General features: G+C 43.6%; 1 protein-coding gene across 1 annotated transcript in view; it reads left to right on the top strand.

Annotated features, from left to right (window-relative positions):
* The first annotated feature begins 7,389 nt into the window (after window positions 1-7,389).
* LOC148010784 (uncharacterized) overlaps window positions 7,390-14,097 on the top strand; it is a 28,908-nt gene continuing 22,200 nt past the window's right edge. Inside the window, exon 1 of the mRNA XM_087671821.1 lies at window positions 7,390-7,885. Within this exon, the coding sequence (XP_087527947.1) occupies window positions 7,676-7,885 (210 nt within the window). The 5' untranslated portion in view covers window positions 7,390-7,675. The remainder of the gene's footprint in view (window positions 7,886-14,097) is intronic.

Raw genomic sequence — 14,097 nt, 5'->3', positions numbered from 1 at the left:
ACAGAACCAGACATGGTACAATAGGTATGAAACCAATCTTGATAGGGTGTCACATGAAAGGATGCACCCGAATCCAAGAGCCAGCATTGCACATACATAGAATGTATCTCAGAAGCCTGTAAGGCATCGCATGAAGAAGCTACAAGTATGTAATCATCATGGAAATCAGTGGTCTGCATGACATTTTATCTTCACACTGGACTTTGCAGGTAAATACTGCGCTCAGTAGACTTTTCTTGCACTTTTTCTTTTCCCTTTTCCTTGCGCTTATCATCACACATTTTATGGCACTACTGCCTAATATGTCTTGCTTTTCCACAATAATGACAGATAAGATCAGACTTCTGTCCACAAGACTTACTGCGACCACGCGACTTGGACCTGGACTTTTGAGAGTCCCTGCCCTTATGATCATTATCATGCCTTCCATTTCTGCCACCTCTAACGGTCAATGCATATGAAGAGCGGGAAGCATCATTGTTTCTCCTGTTGATTTCCTCAGTCAATAAAGCACTCTCAACATCTTTGATTTTCAGCCCACCAAGCTTGTTCGTGCATATGGCAGTACGGAATACATCCCACGATTCAGGCAAGGTGCCAAGCAGAAACAACGAGTGCAAGTTGTCTTTGAACTCAATACCTTGTGACAACAGACTCTTCATGATAGCATGAAACTGACTGAAATGAGATGAAAGGGAGGTCCCCTCCTTCATGCGAAGGTCCATTAAATGCTTTAGGCAATACATCTGTGATGCAGGACTCTACTGTGCATAAAGCTCTTGAATCTTCTCCACTTTGATTATCATCTTCAACAACATTATGATGGACCTCTTCTAAGAGTGACAAAATAATGGTAGACTTGAATAGCTCATCAACTTCCATCCAAACATCACCATCCATATCCTGAGGTTTGACACCTTTGAAATGCAAGGGTTTAATATGCAACTTCTACATGTAACAAAACTCCAAAACTCCCCAAAACATGCCTTGGCTCCAAAACACACCTCAACTCGGCATATCGCGTCCCTTGGGACTCAACACGGCACCATAACATGACATATCGCGTCACAACACGGTTTTCCCACTCAACATGGCACCACGGCACGGCATAGCCAAACACGCCACGGAGGGCGACACGGAAGGTAACACGCCACGGAAGGTAACACGACGCGGCACCGCGACACGGCCCAGCGCCGACACGACTCAACTGTCCACCTTGTTATCTCCCCCCATCGGGCAGGGAATTCCTCATGGCACTTGATATTTCTTGGTGCTTACGCAAGGACGCACCCCCGAAACCCTTTGTGGTAGCACAACACCCCACTCACCTCTCGCCCCATAAAATGACTACCCTTCCCCCTCACTCTCACTGTTTGCACTCACCATCCCCGCTCACCTATGCCTGGGGGAAGCCCCGAGCCACTTAACCATGCCCAAGCGACACGCACTACGGCCCCATGCCGCGACGCGCCCAAGGAGAGCCAAGCCTCGAGTAGGGTACCTCCCCTATACACACCCCCCCTACAAAAAACTCGAAGCCCACTTCGAGTTGAGTAGGTATTAACAATTTGTTATTTACAAGAGTAATCCCAACACTCATACCTAACTTCAAAAAAGTGAAGGTAACTATATGAATGCCCCTACATAGTTATGCGCTCATATATACTTACAAGGTTGTCTTGTGACGCCTTCACTTTGTTAGATCTTCCCCCAATGCTAAGATGTTGTGTCGGCGTCGTAAGCCCCTACTCGAGGCTTGGCTCTCCTTGGGCGCGTCGCGGCATGGGGCCGTAGTGCGTGTCGCTTGGGCATGGTTAAGTGGCTCGGGGCTTCCCCCAGGCATAGGTGAGCGGGGATGGTGAGTGCAAACAGTGAGAGTGAGGGGGAAGGGTAGTCATTTTATGGGGCGAGAGGTGAGTGGGGTGTTGTGCTACCACAAAGGGTTTCGGGGGTGCGTCCTTGCGTAAGCACCAAGAAATATCAAGTGCCATGAGGAATTCCCTGCCCGATGGGGGGAGATAACAAGGTGGACAGTTGAGTCGTGTCGGCGCTGGGCCGTGTCGCGGTGCCGCGTCGTGTTACCTTCCGTGGCGTGTTACCTTCCGTGTCGCCCTCCGTGGCGTGTTTGGCTATGCCGTGCCGTGGTGCCATGTTGAGTGGGAAAACCGTGTTGTGACGCGATATGTCATGTTATGGTGCCGTGTTGAGTCCCAAGGGACGCGATATGCCGAGTTGAGGTGTGTTTTGGAGCCAAGGCATGTTTTGGGGAGTTTTGGAGTTTTGTTACACTACACCAAAACCTGTCATATTTGGGACTTCCAATACCCATAGTTGGTACCATCCAACTTGGCAATGTTAAAATGACCAGGCATACTGTCCCAAATCAAAGCAAAAAAGTAAAATTGCAGATTGTTGTAATTAGCAAAAAATGCACTAAAACCACTGCTAAAAATGGTTGAAAGGGTGGATTTCACCAAGAAAAGCACATGTCCACCAAATATGACCAAGATAACATCAAATAGTAAGCATTACCCTCATAAAAGTGCTCAAAATCCGCAGATTTCAACTTTCTGTAATAAATGACAGCATTATGTAAACATGTCAGGCAAGAGACATCTCATAGGTCCAGAAGTCATGCATGTAATGGGTCTCGGGGTAAGAGAAGAGATCAAGCACAAGCACAACTGATAGAGCAAGAAGCTCAATGCATAACCATCCACGATGCATACAAAACTGAGATAGGTGCCTGCCTCAATAGTTGTATCAAATCAGCCCACTACAGACAAACTGTAGACATAAAGCTCTCAGGAAAGTAAATGCATGCAACTGTCCCACAAGCTCAAGCTCATCTATAAATAAAACTTTGTGTACATCCGAATATACCAAGAAGCTCCCACTAGAAGTGAAGTCAGATGCAAAGAGAGCAAGCAATGCTCTAATACATCAAATACATAGCATCAGACATGCCAAATCCCAATAGGGTATATCTGGAGCATAAATCCCAAGCTATCTTAGATCCGTAAAGCATAAGCCTGAAAGCATTCAAAGAGCATGTAACTGACAACCAAATGTAATGCTTAGTAGATCCAACATGCTCAAATACATCTGAAGATGAAGCTCCAAGTAATTGTCAAGCATAGGCAAACCAAGTGGCATCCATATCTGACCAAAGCATAAATGCAAGAGGCTTAAATGTCAAGCAATGACAATAGGCATAGACCGGTCCAAAGCATGCCAACTGAAGCCAAATGCTAGTGAAGAACAACCAAGTTGGAGCTTAATACAAGCTCAAAAGCATTTCGGAACCAAAGATAAGCTCGATGTCGTACCTCGAATGTCAATACTTCATTGCATATCCCAAAGACATAGCCCGAAACCAATAGGCATAACCAAACATGAGATAATAGGCTTCAACCCACAGTGGTACAAACAGTGATTTACTGTTCAAAACTGAGTATTTTCAGCAATAAAATCAGTCCAAAATGATGGCATAACATGTGCCTTGCATCCCCCAAACAATTGGGCATCAATAGGTACTAAACCAGTTAAGTGGGAGTGGCCAAACAAGCATAACATTAGATGCCAATGTTACTTCTGCATAACATGGCTGTGAGAATACTGTAAACAGCCCTGCGAATGTACAGATTAGACCCAAAACTGATGCCAATGATCAAGGAGGCTTCAACTGAAGTTAGAGACCATTGCCAAGTGCACTGCCAAGCCCGAAGAAGCATGACATAGCCATCAATGAGGAGTAGGTGAGTTGCTATAGTGTGCTGTCCAGAACATTAAAAAAAAAGACGCAAATTTGCCGATCCCTTCTTTTGCTCCTATGTATCCATGTGGCCTCAATGGTAGTGGTTGGAGGCTCCCGGGGGTGCCCAGGGAGGCCCACAATAAGCCTCAAGTGCCCAAATGCAAGAGGGAGCAAGATGCAAGCTCCAAGGGTTTGAGCTATGGTTGCCTATATCGATTGCAACTTGAGAACTGAAGAACAACACTAAAATAACACTTCAATACCTCTGTAGCAATGCCTTGAGAGTGCCTTGATAGGTCGGGAAGGTGCTTGGGAAGCTGGGGAGTGACGGGAGCTTGGGAAGGTCAGCTATGGCTGCCGGGAAGGAGACCCAATGCTGTAGGTATTTGAATGGAAGCTAAGAATGCCACGAACCAAGCTCAAGAAATTGGAAAGCCTCACTCTAATACCAGTTGAAAGGTGAGAAGGATCGAAGCTTGCTTAGAAGTGAGCTATGGCAGAGAGCAAGAGCAATAAGAGAGAGAGAGACACAAATGGGAACTCCAACAACCACAATGTGTGGCCGGGCCTTCCTTTATTCAAATTGTCACTAAAAGAATAAAGAATAAGTGATTGTGATGGGCGCCCGCCACCTGCAGTGTGCAGTGGCGGGTACTGTCAGTGTAGTAATACATGGGTGGCTAGGTGAAGGTGCCTTTACCCCCAACATGGGCATTATTGTCTTGGGCACATGTTGCTAAAAGGAATAAAAGTCTTGACTCATTTGTAGTATCTCCCGCCCCTAGACTTTTCATGTTTTGATTCATGTGATCATTGTTTATATGGCTAGCAGACTCGTAACATGCACAAAAAGTCTGGCTCTATGCACAGTGATGATCCTTTGGCTCTATTTCATTTGGATATTTGTGATTCCATGCCCTGTCAGCCCTTGGATAGTGCAAAGTATTTTGCTATATTTATTCATGATTATTTGCATTGGTTCTAGGCTTATTCCATAAAGCAAAAGCCAAACATTTTGCCTACTTTTCAGTGCTTTCTTGAGAACCAACCTAGGTATAGGTTGAAATGCCTACGGTCTAATAATGAAGGTGAATATGTCTCCAAGGCTTTTGAGTAATTTTGTGATGAGAGGGGTATTAAGTATCACTTGATTGTGCCTTACACCTCACCCTAGAATGGTGTTGCAGAGTGCATGAATAAGACTATTCAATAAAGATTCTATAGTATGCTTAGTCAGATAGGCTTACCACATACTAGTTGAGGTAATTAGTACTATCATTCGCTTGATTTATAGATCCCCATGCATTGCTCTTGGTGGTAGAGTTGCATAGGAGGTATAGTCTAGAGAACCTCCCTCATATATCAATTTGTGAGTCTTTGAATGTGAGGCATTATGCCATATTTCAAAAAATAAACACAACAAACTGGATCCAAAGTCCATCAAATGTATATTTTTTGGATATGGTAATGTAGGTAAGATGGGTTATCACCTTTGGGATCTGTAGGCTTGGAAGGTTATCCACACAACCATGATGTTGCCTTTTATGAGGACAAAGATGCATGAGCAATCTAAGCCAATGATCGAGGTGCAAAGGGTGATCTTTTAGGAGGAGCCTCATGTTACCATACAATCAACCCCAATTAGATAGCCTACAACTGTTGATGATGATGTTGTACTGGCCCACGATCTATATGTTGCGTAGGATTATGATATTGGATAGAGAGGATGGGATATTCCAACTAGTTTTGAGACAAACAGTTTGACACATTGGCACCATTAGGTTTTGACACATTGGAAGGTGGTAATGGGTTTGATACATTAGAAGGCTACAACGAATTTGACACATTAGAAGGCTGCAATGAGTTTGACACATTAAAAGGTGGCCATGGGTTTGACACATTAGAAGGCTAGAGTCAAATTGACACATTGGAAGGTGGTAATGGGTTTGACACATTAGAAGGCTGCAATGAATTTGACACATTAGAAGATGGTCATGGGTTTGACACATAAGAAGGCTGCAATCAACTTGACACATTAGAAGGCAACATCATGTTTGAAATATTACAAGTTTGAGGTTGAGAAAAAGGTTGGGATTCCAACATTATAGTCATGCATTCCCTGAGGTCAAAAGTGTTAATGTCATTATACTAAGAGTCCAAAATTGATGCTTCCACATGCAAGTGGTATTCCAATTAGGATTGGAATTGGTGTCTAATGAAGTTTTGGCTGGTAGCGTTGTTGGATGGAAACTCATTAGAGGATTTATGAATATAACAATATGTAAGTGTTGTCTCACAAAATGATGTTGTTTGTCCATTTATGTAGTCGAGGAGTGAGAAGAAAGCGGGCTAGTGGGCCATATTGATGGGGTTGAAATGTAGTGAAGGCACTCACAAGAGGATGAAGTAGCTTGGTGTTGTCCATGATATATTCAATACCTAATCACAATTGCAAACCAAAAAAAATATTGCCTCATGAGCCTAAAATAAACAAAAAAGAAAAAGTAATACATGTTTAAAACAAATTCAAACTTTATTCAAATAACATTAGCATTTCGTACTTTAAAATCCTAAACTTGCTAAACCATAATACATACTAAACATTTTTATTTTATATACAATGAATAATAAACCTATATAGTTCTTAATGCTCAATAAAATTTTAAAAATATACTTGATAAAATTTAATTGAATACTTAATAAATTGACTAGTTAATGCATGCTGGTTATAATAGTTAGTAGCTAATACTTGATGAATAGTTAAAATTAATACTTACTAGTTAATACATGTTTATTGTTAAACTTAAAGGCAAATTACTTATCTAGAGGAATGTTGATAGGGAGAGAGCATGGATGGGGGTAGCAATCAGTGGGAGAGAGGGAGGTGGGGTAGCAATCAATAGGAGAGAGGGAGGTTAACCTTGGGAGCGATTGTCACAAGTATCTAGGAGAAAATTGTGTAGTACACAACAAGCTACTATGTACATCTATACTATTAGTTAACGAGAGGTAGGGGTGGGTGCCACGTGGCAGCCCCCCACCTCCCTACAAGAAAAAAAAGAGAACGTGGGGGCGGGTGCCATGCGTCCGCACCTGCTCCCGCCCGCAAAAATTGCGCCCGCCCTGGCGCCGGGGCGAGTCTAGGAGCGGAGCGCCTAGTAATAACATGACAAATCAATGTAAGGTCACACAAAATTTGCCATCTATTCTTCAATATGCCAAACACATGCTCAATGTGCACTCTATTTTGACAAATATCGATTAAAAGCCTTTCGATCTCCATTGCCAGGGGTATTGTGCCTTCTTGAAAGGATTAATGAGGTGGCTACAAGCTTTGTGATGTAAATCATCGAGCACATTCATTTCTCGTAGGCAAGCAGACTAACTTTAGCTCATGTGCACATGCCTTCATGCATTACAACTTCACTTGTCCATGAGTTTTAGGTCCCCATAGATGATGGGTACATCATGTGCGTGGCCTTTCAACTCTCGAGTCAAGTCTCCACAAAGGAATGACGAGAGGTCATTTAATAGGTAAGGCCAAGCCTCTAATGTTGAGTACTAACAGGTCCATGATTGCACTACACGAATATTCACCTAAAAGTCCGTTATGTTTTTTTACACCCCCATAGAGGTTCCAATTGTACTACAAAACATACAACAACAAGAACAGACATGAACAGAAACTTTCTACCGCGATCAGACACAGCGTCTCCTCGTCTCATAAGAAGAAGAAGAGCTCTTCTCCTCCGTGCTGACCCTAAGACTACAGGAAGAAGAAGCCGAATCGGCAGTTCGCCTCCGGTGACCCTGGAGCAATATTAACCCCTCGTATCGCCACCCAGCCATTCCCATTCGCGGCATACTTTTTTTGGTTCTGCTAACCCTAGCATCGGAACGTCGTCTCCATCGATACCCATGGCTGATCTTGGTTCTCCCACCTTGCGCAGTTTGTACGTGCAGGCCGTGCCTCCCCCGGACCTCAATAAGAACACATCTTGGTTCCAGTACCCCGGAGTATGGACTACGTATATCCTCCTTATATTCTTTGGCTGGCTTGTGGTTCTCTCCGTATTTGGCTGCAGTGCTGGTAGCGCTTGGTCGATCGTTCACTTGGTGCATTTTGCAGTAAGTACCTCATTCTGTCTCCTTCTTTAAAAGAAACGGATAATCAAGACTGCAAGAATGGATGCCTACGCTGTCAGTGAAGATTATCATGTTGCAGGCATTCCCCTTAAATCGATTAGCACGAAATTCTCACAGCAGCCTCATTTCACGTTTGTGGCCATGGTGTTTGAAGTTGAGCATTGATTTAGTGTTCTCTGGAATATAATTCAGTTGATGAGGTGCGACAAGGTCAGCAGGTTGCAGATTTTCCTATTTGCACTAAATCATTTGGTGTAGTATGTGTGGTTGAATTGGGAAATATGCGATTCTTTCCTCTACTTCGATACACTTTATATTTATGTGTTTGAGTATGCATTTATTGCCTTTATCTGTTGCTTGAACAGCAGTTGCTAGCTGGTTTTAATAACGTGCTATGAATATGGTTTTAAAAACGTGCTATGAATACAAGAAGGTATCGGTAAGAAAATTACCACCATTTGGTGGAGTCTTAATCTATGCAAGTTCAAGTATCAATGCGTCATTGCTATTGATGTACCATGTGGTGACATTAGTGTAGAGATGTAGACTCTACTCTCACAAATTATGCACTATCAAACTTTACATTTGCTTCTTGCTTATTGTGGGCCAAAGAAAACTTGGATGGGCTGTAATACATGCAAAACCCCATTCATGTTTGCATATGTTTTGTAATGCTTGTGTGCTAATTGAACATGGGATTAATAATATTTGCACCATAGAGCTATTGGCCTTGATTATTATTTGTCTTAAGGTGAATTGTGTGATGTTATTCTACTTTGTTTTACTGGTCCAATTGCTTATTCATGTTCTTCGGTTACTTATATTTCTTGCTCCCTCACATTTGTGTGGATCATTGTATGGATGCTGTTGTCATAGTAACCCGACTTTGTGTTTTAGTCTCATAATAGCAACATGATGATCACGACACTCACTTTGCTACTTTATAAAAGCTCCTACTTTGGATGGCTGTACCTTGCATTTTCTACTTTTGCGTCTTCTGTGGGGACGGCTGGTTATCTTAGGAAAGTATGGAGCAATAGAAGCAAAGAGATGGTGTTGATGGATCTGCTGTAAACACAAAGAACCTGTGATAAACTCAAAGAAATGAGGTGGTAGTAGTGGTGATGGGCTGGACAGCCACTAGAGGGAGAGCTAATGGCTGAAACCTGCAAGACCAGGGATGCTTTAAGTGTGCAAAATAAATTGGCATCCGAAAACCACATCACAATTGGAAGTATGCAGCCCATTGGGACATGCACAAACTCACTCATGAATTGACAAATCTACTAATAGAAGGAGGACGATAAATCCAAGAACTCCACTTGTTGCAAGTGTGGCAAAATAGGCCACTTCAAGAGGAATTGGTTGGATAAGGACAAGGTGATGGTTTCCTTTTTCAAGATTGGATTTGTGGATGGTGGTGTTTCTTGCCACACAGCTTCATCAAACAAAGGTATTGAGCACTTGCGCTCCATGCAAGGTAATGCCTTTATCGATGGTAGTTTTCCAATTCCTATTCGTAGCATTGGAAAGATTTAGATAATTTTGGATGGACATGGCCCAGCCTTGGCTTTCATTCTACAAGTTGAAGAACATGATGACTTTCTCTCATTATCTTCTTTCTCCTCAGTCTCGGTTCAAATTATAGTATATGCTCAGTCCGATCACTTCAAACATGAGTGCCTTGAAAAGGTAGCTTGTGACAAGATGGTTTGTGGCTTACCAAAAGTTGGGGTGAGCCAAACAACCTATGTGTCTTGTATTAAATGAAAGTTGTTGTGAGTTTTCATTTTCGACAAGGCATCTTGGTGGGTCAAGTTGAAACCAGCCTTCATTGTCCAAAAGGGTGGTGAATGATCTGATCATACACTAATCACAACAAGCAATAAATTCACATAAACTGATACAAATGTTATTGGATTAATCCTGGACAATTGACACCTGATCGGCCCCAAAAAGTGGCGTCCCTTGTAGAATTTCTTTTGCAATTGGAAGAAGTGCAATGAAAGTACTCCAATCTTTTTAGAAGTGCAATGAGATTGATCCAATCTCCTTCAAAATCCAATGCTTCTGCTTGTCATAAATGACTAGCAAACCTTCACATCAATTTGCTCCTTGATTTAACAAGGGATTGGTCTTCAATTGATCCTTGACCGATGAAATCTAGACCCAAATTCAATTGGGATGGAGTGACCTCTTAGAATCTCTGAAAATGCCTAGTTTTCAGCAGTTGATTCCAAGCGCTAAGCCTTCAATTCTTTGGCATGGCACTCAAGGTGGCTGGTAAACCCCAAATTCTGCTGTGAATTAGGGTTCACAGCAGGATTGACATAGCTGCTCTTTACTAGGACTTGAGAATGGCTGAGAACTTTTGAGAATTTCTGAGAATTGGCTAGAGAATGGAAGAGAGTGTTGAGAGAAGAAAAATTTCCAACTTCTATTGTGAGAACAATGTCACAATCAGTTGTTGCCTGATTTATGACAGCAAAAATGCTGTCGCTTGCTGGTGTTCACCTCCAAAAGCTTGTCACCTGCAGCCCCAAAGGTTGAAATGATAGTTGTCTACAACTCAGTGACCTCTTGATGTAGTCACTATCTGCTGGTGGACCTCTTGGTTGCTGGAAAACCTCTTGGCAGCAGGTGCTAACAGCATCTATAGCCTGTCCTCCCTCTCACTGAATAGCTCCTTCAGATCCCAACCAACTTCTTGTCACTTGCATGGGAAAGTTTTGCCACTTGGTAGCTTTGAGATGGATTTCGGCCATTTTTAATTCTTTCTGAAAAATAAATTAGCCCTTTGTCCTTGCCCATAAAATTATTAGTGTCCATCGACAATAACTTGGCTAGGTGATTTTAACCCCCAAGTAGTCTTACACATTTATTGGTCCTTGAGTTGGCATTAAAATTTTAAATCAATGCCTAGTGTCTAATGTTAGAGTCATTCCTTGGACAACCGTGGGTGGAGCAGTACGACCAGAGTGCCATGTCAATAGTCGCAGAGGACACGTCGACAGGATAACAAACTCCCAAAGATTGAAGGTATCAAGGGTACGCTCCATCTTACATGACCATAGTGAGTAGTTTACCATCCAGTCGGCCTTCTTTGGCCAAAGAAGAGAGTACGGGCACTTGTATAGAGGGTGCCATAGATGGCATTTTGAGGCCAACAAAATGGGTCTTCTATGAAACATAGAGAGAATGGGGAGGAGAGGGATTCTATATGAGAGGGATCCTATACAAACATGCTAGGTGACCTCCGTTCTTCATGATCCGCATGATAGTCTTTGTGTGATAATCTCGCTACCATTCGAGGAGTGTTGAGAATGCTCCTCATTTGTATCATCAAAGCCACGAAATTGGTTGTAAGACATCTTTGATATCTTGCAAGACACCCACAATAGCCCCAAAATAGGAGGGAAACAGCTACAAGATCACAAGGATTTGCATTTTGGCTGGAGACAGCCCCAAAATAGGAGCGAAACAGCTACAAGATCACAAGGAAGTTGATGTAGAGGCCACTTGGGGGAGAAATATTGTTGCCTTGCACAAAGAAGCTGCAGCATCGAAGCACAAGATTGCGTTTTCAGCAGACGCTGATGTGGCAAGGCTGCTTCGCAATCTAGGGTGGTCTCCTCCCCAAGAAATTAGCTTTCTCTCTCTCTTGGACTCTAATGCCATGTAAGTTTGTTGCGGAAAGGAAACATAAACATAGAGACAAAAGGATAGAGAGAGACTACAAGAGAAGAAGAAGTAAATTTGCATTGAACAAGGAACAAATGCTAAATACAGGAGGAGGATTGATCAGTCCTTGTATGCAGCCTAGAGCATTAGTGAGGGCACCAAATCATGTTGGGTTTGATTCACGCCTACTCTCACAAAGGAGTGCCAGTGATCCACGATGGGACATTAGGGCAATTTTTTACTCTCCTTGTGAGAGGTTTTTTCCCCCAATTATATTATCTTCTATTTTATGTGCTTATGTTACACAATTTGGGCACTTGTCTTGCTTTACACCTTTTGGGTGTGGACGCACATTAACAACCCTAATGTTTAAGGGCTGTACTTTGTACTTTCATTACTTTTTGGGTTATCGTATTGGGAGTCGTTGTGTCTTCACTCTTATACTCTCTTCAGCGCCAATTGTGTACTTTCAACTGAGCTTCGATCCTCCATATCTCACATCTAGTATTAGAGCTGTGGGTTAGCTCCAGCTTCACTGCGTCACCACTAGGCCGGTATCATCTTGCTAGTTAGCTATTGGTCGTTCGGACTCGCAGCTTCCACCACTAGTGCAATCACCTACACCACATGCAAGTCTGCCCCTAGCCCCAACTGCACTTGTCATAGTGCCACAATTGCTTGCTATAGCTCCCGTAGCTTGGATGTCGCATGCGCCAGCTGCCACCAATGTTGTTAGCTCCAATGCCCCCGCCACGAGCGCAAGCTCTATTGTGCTAAGAAATGCACTTAGCCACTTAAACATCCCCAAAACATGCTTATTTTAGGCTTATTTTAGCCAAAACCCTAAAATGGGGAGCGGGTCAAGAGAGTTAAGTGGGAGAGGATCTAGAACCCTAATTTTCTATAAATTGGCAGCCAGCCCTCCACTCTTTCCTTAATCTCGTTTTTGCAGGTTTCAGGTGTTATTAGTTTGTTGCCCACACCCCGTTCGCGGAGGACATCTCAGCCCTTGCTGTCCATCACTGTTTCCTACAGTCAGGTGCTTGATTCCAGTCCTTCACACGCTGATTGCTGCTGTTTCTGCCTGGCGACTGACTGCTGGTCATCTGCACTGCTGTTGTACAGTCTGCCACGTTAGCAAACTGCTGCATTTGCAGACCCCAGCTGCCACCCTGATAGTTTTCTCTCTCCTGTTGGAGTCGCTGCAATTTTTCTCTCACCTGTCACCAGCTGTCGTCTGCAGTTTTCTTTCTCCTCACAGCTGCGTTTGGCAGTTTTCTCTCTCTACCTGCTGTGCCTGACAATTTTTCTCTCCTCAGTTGTCGCCAGCCTCCACACTGCTTGCGTTCTGTCGCCAGCCTCCCTTTATAGCCTGCGTTTTCAGCACACTCTCTCTCTAGACTGCAGTTTGCATCAGATCCAGCTCACATTGCTGCATTTGCTGGTGTTCGACATCCGGAGGCTGCCTTGCTGCGATTCGGGATCCGTTCAGGCGCCTGTTTCCAGCCCTCCACACGCTGATTGCTGCTGTTTCTACCTGGCGACTGACTGTTGGTCATCCGCACTGTTGTCGTACAGCCTGCCACATCAACAAATTGCTGCATTTGCAGGCCCCAGTTGCTGCCCTGACAGTTTTCTCTCCTGTTGCAGTCGTTGCAGTTTTTCTCTCAGCTGTCAGTTGTCGTCAGCAGTTTTCTCTTTCCTCACAGCTGCATTTGGTAGTTCTCTCTCTCTACCTACTGCGTTTGACAGTTTTTCTCTCTCCTCAGTTGTCACCAGCCTCCATATTGCTTGTGTTTATTGTCTATCTCCCTCTACAGCCTGCGTTTTCAGCACACACTTTCTAGACTGCAGCTTGCATCAGATCCAACTCACATTGCTGCGTTTGCTGGTGTTCGACATCCGGAGGTTGCCTTGCTGCGATTCAGGATCCGTTCGGAGTACGACACACTCTACAGCTCATTACCCCTCCCCTGATCCTTGAGATACAGGAGTTCGAGGTTCAGTATTCATTTGCTGCATAGTGTATTTGCTGCATGAGCATCGTATTATTAGTAGTCATATCATTTCATTTATTCATTGTGTTCATTGTCTCTGAGTTACCCTAACCCTAACTGTGTTCTTTTATCAGTCTATGCTTTGTCGTACGGTTTCTGTTTATGCTTTTGTGTCAGGGTATTTTCTTTATTAGCTCCACTTGGTCAAAGCGCCCCCCAGGTTTGTAGCGTTGCCACCGCTTGCTCTTGCAGCTATGCATGCCTTTTGGCCAGCATCTTCTCGCTCCTCTAGGTCGCTGGTGCTCCTTCCACCTCCTACCACCTTGCTTGTGAGCTTTGCTTGTCAACCACCAAGCAACTGCCACCTCTGCCAGGTCCTTCAGCGCGATCCAGCTCTTGTCTTAGGTGACAATTATACTTTATTAGTTTTTTATTTGCAAAATCCAAGCTATAGCATGGGGATTTTGCCCGAGGAGTGCATTTGTGCTCTTGGAAGTGCTTTTGGGCACACACATT

The sequence above is a fragment of the Lygodium microphyllum genome, chromosome 29 (genome assembly GCF_053477565.2).
Source record: "Lygodium microphyllum isolate KBCC chromosome 29, Lygodium_microphyllum_v1.1.10, whole genome shotgun sequence".
Taxonomy (NCBI): domain Eukaryota; kingdom Viridiplantae; phylum Streptophyta; class Polypodiopsida; order Schizaeales; family Lygodiaceae; genus Lygodium; species Lygodium microphyllum.
Note: the sequence above shows the minus strand (reverse complement) of the source record. Positions and strands in the feature narration are given on the sequence as shown.